A 24,115-nucleotide genomic window follows, 5' to 3' on the forward strand; every position below is an offset into this window, starting at 1 on the left:
TGTCTACTCTGATCTAAAAGCTCTTAGGTTCACAAAAGACCTAAATGAAAGAAGAAAAGAGCTCTGTTTACCAATTATGGATAATTGGTATTCGTAATCAAGTTTCATCCATGCGTTCTTTTTCTCTACACATAATTTTCTTTAGAACAGAAGAATCTCACGCTTTTGTGGAAAAGAGAAAGTGCAAAGAATTAATGTTTCCATAATTTTCTTCATATTTTGGTATGTGATGAGTTAGTTCTCTTTAGAGGTAGAAAAGGCCCTAATGCTTAATTCTGTTGTTGATAAATAAACAAATTGATCGGAAATTATTAGTCAATCTAAGTTCCTAAATCGTTTGACAATATCACTATTGTTTGACTTTTCCCTATCATTCAAAGTTTTGTATGCAGTCCATCACGTTATTTTGGGTTTTTAAGACATTGAACTATAAAAAAACTCATTAAAAGTGCATTAAAAACAAAGATAAATGGACGTTCATTTTAGTCAACAAAATTAATAGTCAAATCCTTTTTTAAGCTATGATGCAAAGCAAGGAATGATCGACATATATTATTTATTATATGGTCAATCATGGAGGATTTAAAGCACATTTTAAATTTTAATTTAATTTGTGCCTTGTTAAGATGATTCCATCCATGTTTTGTTATTTGACTATTTGTCGGTCTTCTGTCCTTATTAAACCGATTGGTGTTGTACAGAAAGTCAAGGCGCCTGTTGGTTGACTCACCTGCTTCTGTTAGGTCGCCGTTAAAATGGCTGACGGCGTCAACGGAGGAGGAGGAGATGGCGGCTCTGCTTCGCGGCCGCACCGGCTACCGCGGTGGACGCGGCGCGAGATCATGGTGCTGATAGAGGCGAAGCGGGCTGCGGAGGGTAGAGGGAGGGGCGCCCGCGGGCCCCGATCGGCGGCGGGGGAGACGAAGTGGGAGTGGGTGTCGGCCTACTGCCGGCGGAAGGGGGTGGACCGAGGGATGTTGCAGTGCCGGAAGCGGTGGAGCAATCTGGCGTGCGACTTCAAAAAGGTACGGGCGTGGGAGGGCGGGGAAGGGGCGGCGGCTGGTGAGTCCTTCTGGGCTATGAGGAACGACTGCCGGAGGGACCGGCGGCTGCCTGGGTTCTTCGATAAGGAGGTCTTTGACATCCTTAACTGGGCTGTGCTGAACGAGTTGGAGGCGGAGGAGGAGGAGGAGGCTGAGGTCAAGGTTCGTGACGGTGGGGAGGGGGAAAACGAAAAAGAGGAAGACGAAGTGGAAGTGGAAGAGGAGGAGGCAGTCTTTGATAGCGGTCGGACTGCAGCGGATAATGGTTTGTTCTCCGATTGCGAGCACGAAAATGGGATGGATGGGCAAGAGAGGCTGCCGCCGCCGATTGCGGTGACGCCAATATCTGGTAACTTGTTACTGGATCTAATTAGATCAAAGATTCAATCTTTCTGCAGCAAATAATTGGGGCTTATTACGTTAAACTGTTTTGGTTTTGGATGCAGAGAGGAAGTTCGAGCCATTTCAACAGGAATTTTCGGATCCAGGTATGTTATTGTTTTGCACTTTAAATTGGAGACTCTTTGCGTTTGATACTTGTGTCTTTGGTATCCAATTCTGACTCGAAAGCTACAGAAGTATAACATGGAATAGCTTCTTGATCATGGTTCACTGATGGAATCAAATAGTTCTTATTTGATTTACACCTGATGCACACTGTGATTTCTTTATGTCACAGTTACCTTTATGCAAGAATGATGCACAGTGGTTATGAAAGCCACTATGATGGTGAACGCTGTACCAAAAATGGTACAGTGTTTATCCTTGGCAAGAAAGTATGTTTTTTCCTTTTTCGTTAGATATTTTCCTCTTAAAAAATCTCCTATGATGGTGGTTTTCATGGATGATGCAAACTTTTGTGTGAACCTTCAAATTGGAGCTGTGTCCAAGGTTCTAAAAGGAAATGCTAAGCTTTGATAAGATTGTTCCTCTGAAGTTGAACGGCCACTCTGACCAAAATACATGATTAAATGACAGGTTATTGTTATGTGATTTTGGATATGGTCTTGTTGATCGACAAGGGAAAGTGGTTTTAGCTAATAATCAAATCTTAATATTTTCATTTGTATAGTGTAAATGACAAATTGATCCTGGAAACTAGTTTTGTGTATTTCATGGTTAAAAGAAGCAGCTTAACTTCTCCTGACACAACCAACTGGGTTAACTTCCTAGTTCTTTTTTGGTTTTTAACACATTGTTGTTTGATAATATTAGATGGGTTATTCGAGTTTAAGATAACTAAAAGAGAGAACATGTCGGGAAAGACAAGGGTAGTTATAGAACTAGGAAATAATGGATTAATTTGTTCCTCTTCATCGTATAGTTAATGTGATCCCATATCAACTGGGCTAAATCTTGCTGACTAGATTAATCTGTTCCATCTTAGTACCATTCATTTTTGTACGATACAGCCATCCTTAGACTGAAACAAATGCTACCTTGAGTAGCGGCTAAGCTGGATCTGGATGGCTTTATGTGCAGTGAATTTCAATGATCATAAACTCTCTTTTCCTTGAGAAGATAATTCCAGCATTTGCTTGTTTATGGCTTTTGGCTATCTTCAGGATGTAAAATGTTGGATGTTGTCTATAAAACTTATTTCGGCAATAAATAATTTCGTATGAAAACATATACCAGCTTTCCTTGATAGAATTAACTATTTCTGGTTAGTTATAGGAATCTTGTCGAATCATTCATCAATTGGGAGCAATGACAGTCGTTTACTGTTGAATCTAAAAGTCATCTTAGGTCTTCCTTTATATCTTATTAATTCGATTGATTTGCTTTGTTTAACAGATGTATTTCAAAGTCTCATTTGGATATGTCCAAATCACCTCGAAAGTTTCTCTTATTTCAACCTCAGTTGAACCCTAATTATTTATAAATGCAATTATTTATATTATTTTTTTTCTTGTAGTCACACACATCCATTTTATCATCTGCATCTTAGCAACACTAATTATTTTGATATGTTTGTTTCTTTCTAGACTACTGAGCATTCTCCATAAGCATTTCAATTTAATGTATCTTGGTTTATGATTGATTAAGGAATCGATCATGAACGGGGAATGAATGTTATGAATACAGTTTGCACATATGGCACAGATCTATATAAGAAGATTGATGTTAAAGAAGAATCGAGTAAGCAGATTAACCAAGAATCTTGGAAATTATTGCTGTGAAATTTAAGGATCATGCATGATCTCTTGTTTTATATCATCGAATGACCAATAATTTTAAGACTTAAGTGATACAAAAAGACCAGAGGTAAAGGAATTCTTTTGCTTAAGCATGTGCAAAATTTACATTTTATAAATTCATTTTTGTGAATTATTGACATAATGTAAGTACTTAGGTGCCCTCGTCTTTATCACAAGGGATAATGGAGTTGGATCCAAATATTTTAATAAATCCCACAAGTTAGAAATGTTTGTTCTCCTTATCTTTATGTTCCTTTGCCACTTTCCTGTGTGATTAAAGCTTTACCACTTTGTAAAGAACTTTAGCTGATGGTTATGGTACAATTTAATTGAGGAATTTGCAATGCATATGGCACATCGAGATGCTGGGCTTTCATGCACTGATGCCACATCCGTGCATGATAAGGAGTCCGTATGTTAAATGCCAACCCCTTATAAGGCCAACAATCTTGCCATAGCGACACAAAGGGCTCACACCTATAGCCTCACTTTGAAGCTGCTCAGAACGACTCTGAAAGTTATAGCTGATGCTGATGATGAAACTCAATCTTCCAGTGATGGTAGCATACAGCCTGCTTCTCATGTTTGTAGGTGGGCTGATGGGCTCTCAAGCGCCAATGCCATGCCCATATGTGATGGCAAGCACATAGGATGATCTTTAGCCCCCCTGAAAGGCCCACATTTTTAAGTGCATAGGCCTTCTTCTATCATATGCACTGGTATATTGATCTATTGCTTCTTATTGTTTGAGTACATAACAAATCTGTAACCTAGGGTGATGTGAAGGAGATGCAAAGGAAACTGTTAATTGCTCTAGGATTTTGTCTATGTTCAGTTTGTTTGTGAAAGATTTACCTATCCTTATCATTCAAGATGATGGATGTGCTGCCTTGTCATATGTTAGACATCTGATATGATTTCATCTAATGATAGGCCATGACATTTCGTTTGGGATTTAATTAATCACCTCAGTGAACTGCTAGCCGGGAACAAAATGACACGCATAGTCCCCTAACACCAGAAGTCCTCAGTCTATTAACTATTAAGAATATATCAGCAAGTCATTATTGATGTATTCTGATGGATTTTGTAGATCAGCCTGTAATGTGTACAAGAACTCTTTAGGACTTTGGTTGTAAAAGAAATTTGTTTCTGAAGTCTTGTTTCTCTTTCTTATCTCACAAATCATCTATCCAGAGGATCTTTGATCAGAATAACAATTTTTATGGGTTTAATCATCAGATATGATACTTCTGCAACTATAATTACCTTTTTTACTAATAACTTAATATGAGTCTTTTCATCTTTTGCCTCGAGACTGTCTAACCTAACTTGCTTGAGCCATGAAACCAAGCACCAATTCTTTTGTTCTGAAATGAAAGTGGTAACCAATGTATGGCATCTAGGTTTATCTGTAAGAATTGCAGTCATCCATTTTGGTGGATTGTGATCATGTATCATTTACAATGGCTCCATGCTAAACATTAGAATCAGCTTATTACCTTATACCACTGTATGGTCAACTTTATGTTTGCAGGGATCGTCAACGATAGACAACCAGCTAATGACCATGAGACACAATCATCACAGGGACTGAAGCGGCGGCGCATTTCACCAGAAGAAGGAAGTAGCAATTTTGACAACCAACTGATCAAAATCATAGAGAGAAACAACAAGATGATCGTGTCACACTTCAATGCTCAAAATGCCAACTTACAACTGGAGAGGGATCAAAGGAGGGAGCAAGCTAATAGTCTTCTTGATGTTCTTAACAAACTTGTCGATGCTGTTGGAAGAATTGCAGATAAACTATAAACCTCTGAGATGATTGATGAATGGAGCACATAGGACGTCGACAATCCATTGTGTTTTGCAAATTTGAGCAGCAATAACAAATTAGACATTGTAGGAACACCATTTCTTTATTGATTCAGTGTTGAAAATAGACAGGGTTTAGCTGATCAATTGATCAATAAATCCTGTTGTGGGCTGGTTTCAATTCCTTCTCCTGTAATGATCAACTTTTAACTTTCTTCTCTTTTACTGAAAGCATGCAGATGTACATGTGGAATTATAATCAGTTAGCTGATTTCTATTTGCACAAAAGAAAAACACAACAGTGAAGACTTTTTATGCTTGTGTTGTTTTGACCATAAGGGTGGCGACCAATGTGCAGATTTCAATGCACCATTTTTTACATCATCTCACAACATTGTGGCATTATGGCATTAGAGAAGTCATATGAATATTATTTTAATAAAAAAAATTCGATAGTCATAAATTTTGATAAATGTGAAAAGTTTTTACAATGTTAAACTTTAATTCATAAAAAAAAAAATATAACAATCATCACCAAAATAACTTAGCATAACATTATCCTACTGACCACATTGGTATTGGAGGATAATGAATTGGTTCTCAAGTTGAGGTCTCTACTGACCACAGACGATGAAGGGGTAACCATGCTCGCATGTCAGAGTGGCTGGTGGGAGGCCTCGCATGCTGTGCTGCTCTTCAGAAACTTGAAATAGAACAGATTGGCCCAAGATCAAAACATCTTACGAATTGTTTTACATCGGCGACGATGAAGGCAATTATATAAGCTGCATCAATCATTCTTGGACCTTCGACATAAACCAAGTCGACGATGATGAAGACGAAAGCAAACATGTTGTTCGAGGTAAATTACTACTCTTCATGCTTTGTGTTTTTCTGGCATTGGGAATCGAGTCATATCTCCCTCCAGGTTCTTGAGCCTGAGCCTTCAGAGAGTCAGTCCGGTGGCGTATCGATCATATGAGATAAAAGTGAACGTCTTGATAGTCTTGCGTTACATGCATTAGCGATGTGCATTATTCTTATTACTTACCAACTACACTGGTGGTGTTGAGACTACGAGACACGCGAGTTTTCTAGACAGCTTGGTGGGTAATGTAAATGCTCATCATCATTGTTGCACGCAAGGGAAAGACCAACAACATTGACTAATGACCGAATGGACTTTTCTCTGCGGTGCATCTGATGCTTGTGTATGACCTGTCGCTAACTCGAGGTACGATCCGACCCAATTCGGTCCCGGAATTGGACTTTTCCAACCCAGACCCGTCCTCCCATTCTTATCCGTTGCGTTGGCGTTTAAAGCGACGGGTGCTGTGGCCCAAATGGACGACCGAGATTTGAGTTGGGGATTGTGGACGGTTGAAATGGGCGAGATAAGTGAGAATTGGAGAGGATCCTGAACCCCACAGTCCTGCCGACTTGAGACGGGGACATGAGCAATTCCCTGTCCGTGGCAAAACGACTCCGGTGTGGATTGGATCCAAATTATTTTCTAATCGAATTCTTACAATTCAGGATCATAGCCGTCTATTCGCGTGGACCATCCGCGCCCAAACCCCCTCTCTCTCTCTCTCTCACACACACACCCCCCATATGATGCTTGCTATAAGGCAACCAATAATTGTCTCCTCAAGTCTCGTGATCCCTCAAGTCTCATCTCCTCACTCCGTAGCTCCATATGCATAGAGAGAGATAGAGCTGTGCTGGCCATGGCGATCGCCGCCTCTTCCTCTCTTCTCCTCCTTCATCACCTGCTCCTTGTTTTGGCCTCGTGGTGGCGTCTTGCGGACGCCGCTTACATCGCCTACAACACGTCGGGGGGCGTCGTCCTCGGGAAGCTCAACGTCCACCTCGTGCCTCACAGTCACGACGATGTCGGCTGGCTCAAGACCATCGACCAGTATTACGTCGGCTCCAACAACTCCATCCAGGTCAGTTCTCATCGCTGACACTTCACCTACCAGTTTCTGGTCTCGAGGTTGATTGACCCTTGATTGGGTTTTTTGCTTGGTGGATTCCGTTTGGTGGAAAACAGGGAGCTTGCATCCAGAATGTGTTGGATTCGGTGGTCGAGGCGCTTCTGGCCGACAAGAGTCGCAAGTTCATTTTCGTTGAGATGGTCTTTCTGGATTCCTGCTCTGTTATTATCTTATTACGTTTCAGTTTGGTTCAAAGTTCTGTTTTTGAGGTTAATTTATGGCTGTTGTTCCTTTTTTTCCTTTTTTTGGGAATCCTTGACTGGATTTTGGATGTTCGGCATAGGCATTCTTTATCCGATGGTGGAGACAGCAGAGCGATAAGACGAAGAAGTTGGTGAAGGAGCTGGTCAACTCGGGACAGTTGGAGTTCATGTAATCTCTGCTGCTTCGACGTTTCTTGCCTTAATATCTCTTTAGTCCAATTCCTGGTTACAATGATTAGCATTGCCATTTCATGGTTGAGTTTAGTACATTCTTCTACTGTTATACAGGTCTACTGTTGTAACTACTGAGTAAATACAAAAATTTGTGGAATCTCAAGGATTTCTTCATTCTGCTTCATGTCTAATTCTTCATTTTCCTTGTGGACTTTTTGATTCTGAAGAAATGGAGGTTGGTGCATGCATGATGAAGCAGTCGTCCACTACATCGACATGATTGATCAGACCACACTTGGACATCGGTTTCTGAAACAAGAGTTTGATCAGCTTCCACGGATTGGTTGGCAGATAGATCCTTTTGGACATTCCGCTGTACAAGCATATTTACTTGGAGCAGAGGTACATACTTCAAGCTATTCTGATACACAACTTGAAGAGTTCCAACAAACCCTGACTGAAGAGTTGCAATATTTAATTTTCTGATACACAACTTGAAGTGGATTAAAAATAGCAGAGATCTTGCTTCCAATTGGAAATACAAGATTATTTCTTTTGACCCAGTTCTTTCATTTATTTCATATCAAGCTACTGTAATACCTTTTAAATAGATTCCACTAGTTTTACATGTCTATCAATTCAGACTAAATGAATTTTTTTGTATTTTTGATACAAATTATACCTATTTGCAGCTTGGATTCGATGCTCTTTATTTTTCACGCATTGATTACCAAGACCGAGAAAAAAGGAAGGATACTAAGAGCCTTGAGGTTGTGTGGCGGGGTTCCAAAACTCTTGGTTCATCTGTGGATGTAAGTTCTTCGGACTTACATCTTTTAAGATGCAATGCATAGTTAAATATTCTCTTCCTTCAATCGTGTTTAATATGAATGATCTAATTAATGCAAACCTCCATTCAGATATTCACTGGCATATTCCCAAAGAACTATGAACCTCCTCCAGGTGGCTTTTACTTTGAAGTTAATGATGAGTCACCTGTTATTCAGGTCAGTCCGTGGATAATGCTATAGAATATTATTTACTCATGGAGAAATTTACTGTGATCATCGTATATGGTGGAAGGATGATCCCCTTTTATTTGATTACAATGTTCAAGAGCGAGTAGATGATTTTGTGGCTGCAGCTTTATCCCAGGTATTTTGTTCTTCTCTAATACATTTTCAGTTGCTACTTACTTTCTAAATCTTTTTCACCAGAAATTCAGCAAAATGCTTAGTTAACCTACCACCTGAATGTTAACTGTATCTTATTTCTTTTCATTTACTTTTCTTTCCTTTGGGATATAAATCAAGGAATTTTTATGGCCATAAAAGGTGCTTATTCTGAGAAATTGGTGCGAATACTATACTATTTCATAAATGTTGAATTGTCTCCTGCAGTCAAAATAGCTTTTATTTTCAGGTAACTCTTGATAATTGGACATTCAAAATTCAAATAGCCATTATTTTCATCAGCAAAAAAATTTCTTTTTATCTGACTTCTTTTGCTTATAGATGAAAAATTAGACCTAGAATACTGCACATCGGGCCCATAGGTTAGAACTGCAATAACTAATCAAATTTCTTTTTCAGGCCAACATTACTAGAACAGATCACATCATGTTTACCATGGGGACTGATTTCAAATATCAGTATGCAAATTCATGGTTCAGACAGATGGATAAATTCATTCATTATGTCAACAAGGTAATACTTTTTCCAGAAAAGGCAATTTAGGTAGTCTGATGAGATTCAGCATGTGTATCATTCCTTATTTATATTTATTTAAATAGGACAGCTATAGTTTTTGATGCATTACTATCTTGCTTAGCTTTTTTATGATACTTTTGTCAGTAAAAGACCATTTGCATGTCTCTGAAGCACTAACCCATTTCTGTTATGGAATGTCTTCTCTTTAAAATGCATTAACATGCGAGAATCTGCAGAGTTTATTTATTTTTTCTTATTCTCATTGAATGTTCCCAAAATGTTTTGACTACTCCATAAAAGAAACCTGCACTGCAGTTTTTCTTTTTCTTCTTAACATGAATTTACAGAGATTCCATCTATGTTTAATCTTATGCCCAAGCAAACATCGAATATCATATTACTAAAAAGTATAGCCTTTGAGGTCCATAAATTTTCAAGACATCCCATTTGTCCTATACGAATCTATGTCATAGGTTATTAAGCACATAAAAATTGTTTTTACTCAAGTAATTGTTACAATTTAAGAAAGAAATAAAGATTGAAGATTGCAAATTGGAATTTATGTTGATTTTTGCAAGATATACTACTTCCCCTTTTATCTGAATTGTAGTTTCCCTCTGGTTTAGGACGGCCGTGTTAATGCCTTGTATTCAACCCCGTCCATTTACACAAATGCAAAACATGCAGCAAATGAATCTTGGCCACTGAAGACTGATGATTTCTTCCCGTGAGTGAAGAATAAAATTTCTACAGATCATTAAAATTTCTAATGCAATATCATCTAATATTTCCAATCTCAACTGTTAGATATGCCGATCGTGCAAATGCATATTGGACAGGGTACTTCACAAGTAGGCCTGCCTTAAAAGGTTATGTAAGATTAATGAGTTCTTACTATGTGGTAAGTATTTCTTAGGAGCCACTGAGCATTATATTCTGCAATTCTATTCAATCTATTGGCTACAAGTTTCAATTGATAAGATCATCTTTTTTAAGTTCAGGCAGCTAGACAGTTAGAGTTTATTAAAGGAAGAAGTAGTTCTGGCCCTACAACAGACAGTTTGGCTGATGCTTTAGCAATTGTTCAACATCATGATGCCATTACAGGAACAGAAAAACAACATGTTGCAAATGATTATGCCAAGCGTTTGGCAATTGGTTATGCAGAGGTGTTGTTTCTTCCAGGGCATAACCATTCCAAGTTTCTTTCATACTTCCACTACAATACAATTAAATTCATACTTGTATATTTTCTGTAGGCTTCTAAGGTGGTTGAATCCTCATTTGCTTGCTTGACAGAGTCTATCTCAGGTTCTGGTGATTGTCTCCCAGTAACAAAATTTGAGCAGGTAGTAAATGATTACCTATATTGTTCCGTAGATTTCGGTGAGAACTCTGCATTGTTCTTGCATGATCTTCTTTATTAAATCTTTGATCTGCTTTGAATTTGCAATTTGTTTAATTGTATGTTTGCTCTGTTACAAAAGTACATCTAGAGTAAAAGCAGTTGTAAGTTTAGAGCAATGATGGAGACAACACTTGTGCCACGCAAGACATATATATTATATACCCTGCCTAATCAGGCCTAACAGACATGAACTGTTTCGGAAGCTTATTCTCTTGCATTTGTTCATCTGACTTGTGTTAATTTGTTTGTGTTGATGGATCTGTGAATCCATCACAGTTTTTGGATGAATTATCATATCCTTAAATTTAATACAAATTTTGTCTCCTATCAGTTGATTATTGAGAATTCTATTCTCGTGATGGTTGAATTTCTTCTTTTATTGAAAAAAAGTAATTTTCTTTACTATATCTTTTTTATCTTCAGATACTAATGCATGAATTTATTATTTGTCTAGTGCCCACTTCTTAACATAAGTTACTGCCCTCCATCTGAATCAGATTTATATGCTGGAAGAAGCTTGGTAGGTTCTTCACTGTATTTGATATCTTCCTCTGTATAAAGAATATAGTCTGGTTACAGTCCAAAAATAATTTCTTTAGAGTTTTCATTTTGTAGGTTGTTCTTGTCTATAACTCTCTTGGTTGGATGAGGGAGGACATTATCAGAATACCTGTAAGAACATTTTCTTTTTAATGGCTTTTTAATAATTTTTTGTTCTTGATCTGCACATAGTGATTACACCTGAATGTCCACATATTTCCAAAAAATAATTCAATCAATTACTCTTTGCTTGCCATATGGAAGTAAAGAAGAAAAAAAGTTCAATACAATAATAGTTGTTGGTTTAATTTAAATGTTAAAACTTTGTAAATTATAATTGCTTCTAGATCTAATGTTATATGATTTTAACATTTTAAGGTAACCATACTCTACAGAACTTATTTTTCCTATCTTCTAATGTGTAAATTTATGCACATATTGCATTCAACTATCTCTTAAAATGGGCCCTTTATATTTTACTAGATAAGTAGTAAAATTTTCATATTTGGTTATGAGGTCTATGCATTGCTATTCATATGATGATGCCAAACAACATTATTCCTTTTGACAAGAGTGATGGAGCTAAAGAACATATTTAGATGGCTCTAACTGCATCTTCAAGATATTAAGTCTTATGCAATCCAAGTATCAATATGCTTAGTGTGAAGTTATACCAAGGTTCGCCATACTGAGCTATATCGCCAAGTACGGGCGGTACATATTGGTTCGACAGGGGACTGGTATGCGAACCATCATCTATCTGGCGGTACCCGTTATATGACCTCGTATCGGGCGATATGGGGTCTGTACCGGTCAGTAATGGTCGGATTTCGACCGTTACCCGATCAAGGGCTCCGATTGTCCTATTTCAAATGGTCAATTTCATCGTTTGAACCATAGGAAAAGGGTTTTTAAACCTCAGGTTGATAACAATTGGATATCGACCGTTACCAATGAAGGGCTAAGATTGTCTTATTTCAAACGGTCAATTTAACCATTTGAACCATAGGAAAATCCTTTGCTCCCATCTCTTTCAATCTATTTTACTCTTTCGAACTCTTTCTCACTCGCATCTCTGTCTGTCTCTCTCTCTCTCTCTCATTCTCATATTTTCACTCTCTTAAACTCAACAAAGTTGTAATTCGTGGATTGGATCAAATTTGAGAGGATTAAAAGGAATAATACTATAATCAAGAGGTATATATTCTCTTTCTAGATTTTTATTGATTTGAGATGATTAAGCCTATTCTATGTGGTTAATTTCTAATATGTTGTTTGACATGTTTTAGATAGTATATAGTGTTAATTAGGGAGTAATTAAAGCCTTTAATGTTGTGATTAGTGTGTTTAATGCTGATTTTTTTTTAAATTAGACACTTAATAGGTCTAATCTTTGTATTTCGACCGAGACAATAGAAGAAGAGGAAATACATCCCTAGCAGGAAGAAGGTCTCCCTCGGTCCAAACGTGGTGGAGGGAGTCGGACAACATTGAGTCAAACTGCTCAAGGAATTAGAGACACTCAATAATCACAATTGTCCACCTAGTGTGCAATGTCAAAGGCAAAGGGGAAGGCGGTAGCATTAGCCATACTATTGGAAAGAATCGACTCGGGCGATGAGACACCTTCTCAATCACATTCAACAACCCGCTTGGTCTAGAGACATGGCAGTGACGTAGATAACAGTGTCTCGACTGATGATGGTGGTGACACCAAGGAGTCAATGGTCTCGTCTACATAATTTGAGGGTAGTGTATGGACTGGAAGGTAGTATTTTATACATGTCATCCAAGATTTAGGTCATGGAGCTCGACGAAGTACTAGTTAAGTTTATACATAAAAGGGGAAGAGAAAGACAGTGGATGATTTTGAACAGATGCGACAAAGCCTACATAATATAGACACAGAGCGAAGCTCATCATACTCATAATTGTCGTATTATAGAGAATCTTATGGCCAATAATAGTATGGTGACAGTTAGTCATATTTCTCTGAGCCGTGGTACGGTGATTAATCTTATGAGACAAAATAGTGGATTAGTGGCACAAGTAAAAATTCTGACATTCTCTATGTTCTGCACCAATACATACCACAATCGTCCTTGCCTTAGGAGCCACCTTGAATACATGTGGTTCATGACAATTAGATTATAACCATCACCACATTGATGCACTAATGGCATACGGTGCATCAGTATACTATGTCGTGAGATCAATTTTAGGATTAAGTTTGACAATCATATCAAATTGATATACATATACATAGGATCGAGGACCCCAATCCACTGCTCATGGAGTCTCGTCATTCCTTTTGGTGGTAGAATCAAGTATATATATCGATTGATTACTTAATTCATTTGAATCTTAAGGTTTAATTTGTTTAAAAAATAATCAAAAAATTTAAATTATTTCTTTGTAGATAATTCAATATTAACAGAATGAAGGTTCAGAATGTACCACAAAGCTACTCCTCAATGCCTGAAAAAGATGTGTCACAATTTTTTCTAATTTAGATTATTTTTGTTAAAATTATACTAATTTTATATTTATTTCAAACTTAAAAACCCTCTCTAACTTTTTTTTTCTATTTTTCAAAAACTTTTGGAGCTATTTTGGCCATTTTTCCATGTCGTCAATATGCCATGAAAAATAAAATAAAATAATTTTATTGAATATTAAGAAAAACATAACATAATGATATTATTTGTATATTATATATGAATAACTTTAAAGTCATTAAATAAATCAATAGACGATAAATATTGATTCTAAAAATTTATAAATTTGCAGGACTATGCAAATAACTTACAAAGGCCTAAATGATTAATTTTTTTATTTTTAAGCCTTGAAAAATTTGTTAAGGTCCTTTTGAATATGATAACCGATTGTATCTGATTAAGTTTAAATTGTAAATGATGCATGAAATCCATTTCTTGTGGGTGTTTAGATCTTATTAGCAAGGTTCGTAATACCGTACCGTACCGGTGTTTCGATCTGGGCTCGATACCGGTACGGTATGGTGTACCGAGCGGTACACCTAGGTGCATCGAGTGCACTACACTGCTACAGTGCATCGAGTGCACTGCACTACTATTATAACAGTGCAGTGCTACAGTGCATTTCTACAGTGCACTGTATTGCTACACTGCACTGCTACAGAGCTACAGTGCACTGCTACAGTCGGACCGGTACAGGGTAGTCCGCGTACCGTTAGCCTATCGAACCGGTATGTACCGCCCATACCGAGCGGTACGATTTGGTATGGCAGACCTTGCTTATTAGGGTTTTGATAGTTCAAGATAATTCTGTCGATTAGTTCTACATCATCTATGGGTATTTTATGGATTTTTTAATTACATTTAGCTATACATTGCTGAATTAATGTAGTTATCCACAAAACACCTTGCAGGTTGTTAGTGACTCCGTCCTTGTGCTGGATCATGAAGGAAAAGAAATTGAGTCACAGCTTTTACCTATAAAAAGCCCCTCAACAGCCCTACGAAATTTTTATGTCAAGGCATATTTGGGAAAATCTCCAAGCATAACACCAAAATATTGGCTTGCATTCCCAGTAACAGTACAACCTCTTGGGTTCACTACATATTTCATCAAAAGTGCAAAACAGACAGGTTACTTTTCCATTTGCTTGGATATGCCATATTCTACCATCAATTATGTTTACTTATCAAGTGAGGTAGAAAATTCTGAATAAGAGGTTATTAATTTGTTGTTCTAAAATTCCAGGTTCACATGCTGTTATGTCAATGGTATCTTCATCTCAAGGTATGGAAAATTCCACAATGGAGATTGAACTAGGAAATCTGAAGCTACAGTTTGATCTGGATGGAAACAAGTTAAGTCATTATTTCAACAAAAGAAGCTTGGTATGGTTTCTAAATCACCCTCATCTTGAAACTTTTTCTTCTATATGTTTATTTCTTGATGTTCCTCTTTCCTTCTGCAATTTTATATTATTCATCATTTTATCTTATATCAGAAAAACTGATCAAAAAAATTATGGTTGAAGTTTTTCTCTCAATCACGTAGAAGCCTATCTTTGAGAATTGTTTTTAGCTTTTTATATGAATTTTCTAACTTAATGGTGACACCTGATTGGGATCTACTTCCACTTTCAAGGTCAAAGCTTCTGTAGAACAGACATACAGTTTCTATTCTGGAGATGATGGAAGTGGTGCTGATCCTCAGGTATTTAATTGTCATTTTCTTTTTTAAAAAATTATTGTCCATCGTCCTCAGTTATAATAGAGCAAATGCTACAGAACTTTTTACTAACTATACAAATTTGTCTGTCTTGATTCAGGCTTCTGGTGCTTATGTATTTCGTCCAAGTGGTAAATTTCCAATACAATCCGAGAAAAAGGTATATCTTGAATATCTGTGTGTGTGTGTGTGTTTGTGTGGGAAAATAATTGTGAACATTTCACTGTAAGTTTACTTTTTTAGGTCCCTTTGACAATCTTGCAAGGGCCGTTACTACATGAAGTACATCAGCAGATAAGTTCATGGATATATCAGGTGATATTCCAAGTTTACATGAAAAAAATTATTGCGTGGTATCATAATTTCCTCTTTCACCAAACAAATCTTAGTATTTTGAATGTCATCGAGCCTTTTATTCCTCTAGAATGTGTATCAGGTATTTCCCTTTTCATTAAAGAAATCTTTGTATTTTAAATGTGCATCGTGCCTTTTGTTCCTCTAGAATTTGCATAAGATAATGTGATAATACTTATTGCACCTATTATTTCATAGCTGACCGTAAAAGTACTTATGTTCGAAACAGTTGACTGATCATCAAATCTATGATTTGAATATACTCTTATCAAAGTTACAGTCAGAAACAAAGGACCACATGCATTCATGGCTAGTGCCAGTATCCACTAGCATGGTATATGAACATCATGACCTACATAAATTGGCATGATTAACGTTACAGCAGGCAACTCTGACCAGAGACTTCTCAGCATTTAGAACAATACAGTGATACACCATATACAAACATTGTGGTTTTTGTTAATCCTTGTTCAAAGGAAGGATGAATTGCTTGCAACTACTCTGCTTACCCGATATTGCAATAAATTGTAATTTATTAGCTGCATAAATAAGCATTATCTGATGTTTTAAGAAAAAGTACCTTAATTTCCATGTGTAGGTTACAAGAATATACAAGACAAAAGAACATCTGGAAGTAGAGTTCATTGTAAGTTTCCCTTTTGTTTAACCTCCTAAGAAGTATTATCTCTGATCAAATCAACACATTTATATGTTTGTCCATTTGAACAATGGTCTATTGCTGAATACAGGTTGGTCCTATACCAACTAATGATGGTGTTGGTAAAGAAGTAGTCACTCAGATCGCAACAACTATGAATACCAGCAAAACATTCTACACAGATTCCAATGGACGTGATTTTATCAAGAGAGTAAGTTCTTTCCTATCCGTAGAACACCAAGAATCAACTATAACGATTTGGATCTGTTGGCAAGTTCATATTAGCCACTATGGGAAATAAGGTTGAACTTGGTTTTTATTCTATAAGAATCAACTATAACAGTTTGCCTCATCACTGGATATGCCCTTTTTAAGGAGGCAACAATTTATAACAAGATGTTAGGGGTGCATCCACTGTGACAACATGGTCGGGGTGGAAGAATAATCCATGTGAAGTATCATTTGATCTATGAACTTTTCAACATAACTAAATGTAGAAAGCAAGTGATTAGACAGGCTTTCAGTACAAAGCTGGATGCCTAGAAAAGTTTTGAAGTTGCAGCAAGAAAAATACATAATAAAAGGATATCAATAGACAAACATCTGAGTTGTTCATCCATGTTGAATAGGAGGATCATAGGGTTGATGTTGATGATAATCTTAGACTTACAGTCGAGATTCATATATCCTTAATAATATCATTACATGCAAGGGGAGGTCCTAAGTCACTGGCATGGATTTGGTGAAGCCTCTCTATATATAAAGTATGATTGTGTTAATGAGAGTGATAATGGTGTGGGTCCTCAATTCAGTCAGACTTCCACTGTGAAGCAGCCCAGTGGGAGCTGTGTGTAAGAGTTCCAGTGCTGCACATAAGCTAGCAGGACTACTACTAGTGTAATGTAGCTCCAAACAGGTATATGGGTTAGTTTATTCCATACATTATCAGCTCCTGAGATTTCGACTCATATCTCACAACTTTTGCTAATGCTAAGTAGGAGAAGAATGATAACAAAAGGCAATTACAAAATTATTCATCTTCAATTACATCCCTACAAATATAGCTCGAGACCCTCATTACTTGGTGTCCATTATTAAAAAACATTGTCTCAGTGTATAGCTTATCCTCTATATGAGATTATCGTCAGATATCTTGATGAGAAGATTGTCAAGGAGAGTCTTTTAAAATGTAGTGGGACCTATATGGTGTGACTCTTATATGCAACAATTAGTTCATCCATACCAAGTATTTTAAGGAGAGTTTTCCACAAGTCAGTTGATAAATCAGATTGAATTCACAGTGGATTTATGGTCTTATGAAGATTATGATAGATTGATGAGACCTCTATTCTATACTGTAAGTGGTCACCCATAATGGCACTAATTATAAGTTTGATAAACAATGAATGGACAGTAGAGAGCATATTCTTTGGAGTTTGGACACCATTTGCAGTCCACTATATAAACCTTTTATGATAAACCCTTTTTGGACAACATGTGATATTTAAGACTTTTAACTTTTATATATGTTCTCTTTGTATAGGGTTTGTATTCTATGTATAATACATGTTTGGATTCATTATCAGTTAATATCTTGCCCAAATTTATGTTTTTCACTGATTACTGATTATTAATCATAATTTTTTACCCAAATTTATATTTTTCACTAATTATTAATCCTAATTTAGGTCAATGACCATAAAGAATGTTATTTTTTATTGGGTTTGGCTAGTTGCTGAACTCATGCTGGTCAGAACTGGTGTAATGTGTGTCAATATGCCACATTGTACTGGTACTAAATCAGTTTGCCCAAGGACTGGTATTGGTGCCGGATCAAAATTTAAAACCATGGTTGAAACCTCATAGCCAATCTTGATGATGTTTCATGTCTTCAACCAGACAAATAAAAGAGAGTTCAACTTGATTGCCCTCTTTTTATTTCATCTGAGGAGCAGTTTAGTCAGATTTGGTTTCTATAAGCATGCCAACAATGTATAATCAATTATCACTTGATGGAACGTCAACAACTTGATTGTGATTTAATGCTGGGTGGGAACATGGAATTATTGTTACAACTTTAGCCTCCAACTTCTCACTGCCAAGGACTTTTTTGTGGTCACCTAATGTTGAAAGCTTCAAAAGAAAAATGAAATTTTATTTGTATGGTTCGTATTGTCTTTTATTTGGCTGAAATTGAAATCTTTTGCCTTTTTCAGATCCGAGACTACAGGTCTGATTGGGAACTTCAAATCAACCAGCCTGTTGCTGGAAATTATTATCCTGTATGCTTTCGTCTGTAAACTATTCTTTGTTGAGATCTTTGGCACTAGCTAAGCTGCACATTATGTCAAAATTAGATTAAGAAGCCTTCATGCAAGTATAAGCATCCTAGATGCTCTAGTTTAGCAAGAACTGAACACCTTTGGCACAAAGATTTAGCTTTTCTATCAATAATTTTCCAGATTAATATCATATTATGATGCCAAAATATATAGTTCTTTTTTTCTCTGATTTCAGATTAACCTAGGAATGTATATCAAAGATGACAGTACAGAACTATCAGTATTGGCAGATCGAGCAATAGGTGGAACCAGTTTGGTGGATGGCCAAGTAGAATTGATGCTCCATAGGTATTTTCTCTTTTAAATCTAAGTTACTGTCTCTCAAAACTTGTATTAAATAAATGACTGCCAAATTGATATAGTCTTATGTTACTTTTTGTATAGGAGATTGCTTCATGATGATAGTCGGGGTGTTGCAGAAGCCCTTAACGAAGTAGTTTGTGTAGAGATTGAATGTGAAGGGCTAGCAGTAAGTACAGTTAAATATCTAAAATATGTAGTTCTAAATAAGGTTTTTAATTTCGAATAATACCGTCCATACCGAGTAGTATGTACTAGTATGCCAGCAAACCAGTATGTGGACCACCCGCTACCGAGCGGTACCGCTGATTGGGGCTGTTTTCGCCCCATTACCACGCGAAATCGGTCGGTGACGGTTGATATCGACCGTTGCCGCCTACTACGGGGTGGTATTAGCCGAGGGAGAAGGAAGAAGAGGGAGTAAAAAAAGGGAGAACCTGAAGATCTGATGCTGCTCTACCTCGACGATCCCAATCCGTTGCCGCTCTCTCTCGCCGGACGCCGCATATGAGATGTCGCCTCCTCCTCATCTGAGGTGACGAGGTCTTGACGTCGTTGGTGACTTCTCATCCGCGCGAGGAGAAGAAACGAGGCGACATCGTCCTTTTTCTTATTTTTAACTTTATTATTTTTATTATATATATATATATATATATATATATATATATATATATATATCTTGAGCGATACGCCAGAGCATACCGCTCGATATACTCGTACTGTACCGTACCGAGCTGATCTCGATACTCTGGTACGATACGAAATTGTGAACCTTGGTTCTGAAGTTTTTATCTAAATTTCGATATCATGTACAGAGTAAAGCTTTTACTGCACCACAATATCTCAAAATAAATGATCTGTATGCCTCAGTTCTGATACTAGACAACATGACTATGTTCAACTACTAATATAAACTTTGATTGTTTGGAATCTTTTACCGATAAAGTATAAATCTTTATGTAATATTGACGGTAACATGGCAATAAAACCATCGTTATTTCTTTATATTTAATTTATTTCTGATATCATTTGCTATAGCTGGTGGAATTGATGGAGATTACATTCTCAGCTCTTAGATGAAAGAAATGGAGCACAATAGTTCCCATAGTAAGCTGTTGTTGATAGCCAACAGCTGTTGATTCAGCTGTCCAGGACTCCAGTTTTAGAAAATGAAAATAAATAAATAAAAGTCTTATTTTGAATCAAACTAGGTGATTTTGCCTAGTCTGGGTTCCAGTCCCTGGTCAAACTAGTAAACTGGTCACTACTAGTCCTACTGATTTAGGATTTTTGAACTTTATTTTCTAAACTACCTAAGCTAAATTGACCGATATATTGGATAGTTTAGGTGAGAATGTCATAGTAGATGTATGGTCTCACAAGAAAAGATAAAACAGGGAATATGATGATGAAAAGAAATTGCTGAGTCCCAATACTGGTCCCTGCTCAGACCAGTAAGTACTGACCGGTTTTTTGAACCTTGGTTTGACCTAACACCACACTTCAATTTACAATAGTTGGTACCGGAGCAAGTTTAAATGGCAAGAGAAATTTACTGGGATCCTTTTGTCATGGAATAAAAAATTTTATAGGGAATTATTTAGTCTTGAGAATCAAGGATTCAAGAAATCTCCATATAATAATGGCAAATATTCACAAGAATTTGATTTTTCAGAGCAGGAGCAAATTTTTATATTGTGTTCAGTTATGTGTTCAGTTAGTTTATGTTTGTGTTGCAGTTAATTAAACCGGATGTTGTGTGTAATGTAATAATTTAGGACCTTTAGTTGATTTCATCATTTGTTTTGGTAATTTATAGAATTAATTAGTTCCAAGTTAATGCAAGCTTATAGGTCCTATTTCAGTTATGACTTTGGGTAGGTTTGAGTTATTTAGGAATCACATTTGAATGGTTATTTTTTAAAAAAGAAAAATCCTGCCTTGAAATTTTCCTATTATTGTGTTTGAGATAGACTATAATATCAACTGCTTGTTGCCCATTTAGAGGAGCCTGCAATCAGTGATGCAGATGTGTGTATTGTGTCAATGATGAATTGTGGTGCTGGAAGGAATTCATTTCATTTATTTGCTAGGCCAAGAATTTTCTTCCTTTCTTGGGGTACTTGTCCCATTATTTTGCTTATTACCTTTTATAACTCTCATCATTTAGTCTCTTGCCATTACTAGTTGTCATTGTTGGTCTTTGTTCTGTTGATATTTCATAATGCAAATCAAGCGATCATTCTTAATAAGGCTGTCAAACAGGGCTTCATTTGAAAATTTTTAAGAATAAGGAGCATGATTCTCATGGAGGAAGCACATTGGTGCGACTTGGATTTGGTTATCGTAGTTTGCCTTTATTTTATGTTAATTTGGAATCTAGATGCATCTAATATGATAATATTTGATTCTCAAGTGATTATCATCATTGCTTTTTGATAATGTGTGAAATTTTATAATATCATTTTTATGCCATTTTACATTTATGTATCCTATTTAAAATGTAAATATGTTGGCTAGGTAAATTGCAATACGAGTTTTGGGCTGTCTATTTGGGTAGGCTTTTATGTGATTTTATGTTTTCAAAAGGAAGTTTTTCCCTATTAATTCCCTATAAACCCAGATAGAGTTTAGTAGTTGTCAGTTTATGTTTTACTTAAAGAAGCCTATTATTGGCTGAAAAATAGATTTTATAATTAATTGTATATTTGGATGGCCTTGTCTTCTTTTACCTGTATTAAAGCAATTCTTCTTGCTTTTATTTATGTTTTCATCTGTATAATCCATGTGATCTTTATTCTATCACTCACTCAATATTTTTTATTAGATTTTGTTGATTTTTGGTTGCTAGTTGATGTATCAATTTGATTCCATGCATATATGAGAACTGAAAAACAGGATAGCAGTTATCTTTGACACTTGATGCCACACTAACCTGCACAAGTGGTGAATTTCATTTACTCAATATTTTCTTTTTTGAGGATGGCATATCTCTCTAGTTATTTTCGTGGAGAGTGGTTTCGAACCAGTTGCTGTTAGTTTACAAACTGTCAAATTGTCCTTTGTTAATGCACAGATTAAATGTTCTTTGACAGATTCAAGGTAAGTTATATATTAGAGTCGATCCTTTAGGCGAAGGAGCCCACTGGCGCAGGTCAACAGGCCAGCAGATATATTCTCCTCTTCTTATAGCATTCTCTGAAGAGGTAAAATCCGGCCACTATAAATTATTAGCGTTTGCCAAATAGCTAGAAGTTTAGCTTGTACTTCAACAGCACGAAGGCAACTGGTCGAATTTTCATATAACGACATTCTCAATGCTGGACCACTCATACAGCTTGCCAGAGAACGTTGCATTGATTACTCTCCAGGTAATTGTTTGCAAATATTTTCTAGCACATTGAAGCTCTCTTATATGTGCTCAACTTGCTTGTCCAAACATCTGCTCTTCTGTATAATAATTCTGTTTTTCCATAGATTGTTTCTATGCCTGTGCCACAGCCACTTATTCATGTTCGTTGTCCCTGCAACGAGGAAGTAACTTTTAAAATCATTGAATTGTTTCCATTATATGCCCCTACCACTTCTCTCTATAGCTCCAGTCATGCTGCCAGCTTAGGAGAATTGTGACTATCGAAAGGAATATAAAAGAATGACATGCTCTGTTGTTATTGATACTTTTTTGTGAAATGGTGTGTCAAGGTGGCACCCCCATTTTCAATGATCTCCATGAACTTTGTGATATATAACCCAATATTCTTCTTTTTCAAAGAAAATTTGTTTGTATACTAAAGCTCTTTTCAGAGATGAATAAAGTTTATTAGACCAGTTTATTATAGCATTGTCACTTAAAGCCATAACACAAGACAAGGAGATGCCGTTTACCTAAATACCAAATCAGCCTTTAGGATTTGACTTCAACAAAAGTGAATGATAACCATGTCTTTGGCTCATTGAAAACTATTGTAATAAACTTCAAAGTTTACTCTTGAAATACTTTGTTACAATTATATTCTTGCACATCCAGGAGCTTGAAGATGGGAGTGTTCTGCTAAGGTTAGGACACCTATATGAGGTATGTTCTTCAAGATAATGCTTGCATTAGTTTGACTTTACTGCTGATTTTAAAATGGAAAAATTAGAAAATCATTTTTGTTAATTCTGTGTATCTATATGAATAACCACCTTGGGCGCATCCCCTTTTATTTTCCACAAACATGACAGGTGGGTGAGGATAAAGATCTTTCAAAAATAGCATATGTTGAACTCAAGAAAATGTTTCCAGGAAGAAAGGTAAAACAACACCTGATAAATATCTTACTTGGAGCTTCTCTTACATATTCATTTCATTGTGTTTCTTCAGATCAATATAACTGAAATGAACTTAAGTGCCAACCAAGAAAGGGCTGAAATGGAAAAGAAGAAGCTAAAATGGGGAGTGGAGAGCTCTTCAACTGATGAAACCATAGTCAAGGGAGGTCTTGTTGATCCTTCCAAATTGGTGGTTGAGCTTGGACCAATGGAAATCCGCACTTTTATTCTAAATCTCGATAAATCAGTGACCGCTGACAAGAACAATTAACGTTTCGCATTTCTGTAGCCTTCTTGAGCATCAACGCATGTCCTGTAATATAATTATGAATAATTCCAGCTGATTTTGTCACGAGACATCTCAGTGTGGATTTTCTGAACCTTCTTTAGTGATCAAAAATAAATTTGCATCTGCAAACACCTCTCATTTATGGTTATCATGAGGAATTTTCTCTTATAGTTCTGTATATGCATTATAAAAGTCTGTGTTGTAATTTCTTGGTCCATCGATCAACATGCATTAAAGAGGAAGAAAATTCTGAAGGAATACAGGATTATTCAGTATTATTGAGTAAATGGCTTTGACTTGGCTGGCAGAGATTATGGACTCATTTGAAAATTAATAAGCCTTTGAGACCTTTATGAAGATAATATTTGATCTGACTGCACCCTGTGGCAATTTCTCCAAACTTTTCTTTTGTTGTACCTACTGAAAGGTTTGATAAATTCTCATGTCATTGTAGCATGCATTTTGCAACTAGGAGGGATCAAATAAGGGATACAGAGATTTTGTTTTCCCTTTTTTTTTTGTTGGTGTCATGAATGGATGATAT

General features: G+C 36.4%; 2 protein-coding genes across 2 annotated transcripts; both read left to right on the plus strand.

Moving 5' to 3' along the window:
- Positions 1–125: 125 nt before the first annotated feature.
- LOC135680475 (trihelix transcription factor ASR3-like) lies at positions 126–5,361 on the plus strand. The gene is made up of 3 exons (XM_065194393.1): positions 126–1,392; positions 1,490–1,531; positions 4,782–5,361. The coding sequence occupies exons 1-3, from the start codon at positions 756–758 to the stop codon at positions 5,057–5,059; spliced, it is 957 nt and encodes a 318-aa protein (XP_065050465.1). The 5' UTR covers positions 126–755; the 3' UTR covers positions 5,060–5,361.
- A 1,338-nt stretch (positions 5,362–6,699) lies between these two features.
- LOC103994177 (probable alpha-mannosidase At5g13980) lies at positions 6,700–23,709 on the plus strand. Its single transcript, XM_009414502.3, has 29 exons — positions 6,700–7,014; positions 7,119–7,202; positions 7,346–7,434; positions 7,667–7,841; positions 8,132–8,251; positions 8,360–8,446; positions 8,523–8,594; positions 9,032–9,145; positions 9,775–9,875; positions 9,956–10,049; positions 10,150–10,317; positions 10,408–10,497; positions 11,011–11,076; positions 11,172–11,228; positions 14,506–14,725; positions 14,841–14,980; positions 15,234–15,302; positions 15,418–15,477; positions 15,561–15,632; positions 16,270–16,317; positions 16,421–16,540; positions 18,546–18,611; positions 18,847–18,959; positions 19,056–19,140; positions 22,067–22,177; positions 22,247–22,342; positions 22,999–23,046; positions 23,196–23,264; positions 23,335–23,709. The coding sequence occupies exons 1-29, from the start codon at positions 6,793–6,795 to the stop codon at positions 23,551–23,553; spliced, it is 3,075 nt and encodes a 1,024-aa protein (XP_009412777.2). The 5' UTR covers positions 6,700–6,792; the 3' UTR covers positions 23,554–23,709.
- Positions 23,710–24,115: the final 406 nt, after the last annotated feature.

This window comes from Musa acuminata, chromosome BXJ1-8 (assembly GCF_036884655.1).
Source record: "Musa acuminata AAA Group cultivar baxijiao chromosome BXJ1-8, Cavendish_Baxijiao_AAA, whole genome shotgun sequence".
NCBI lineage: Eukaryota > Viridiplantae > Streptophyta > Magnoliopsida > Zingiberales > Musaceae > Musa > Musa acuminata.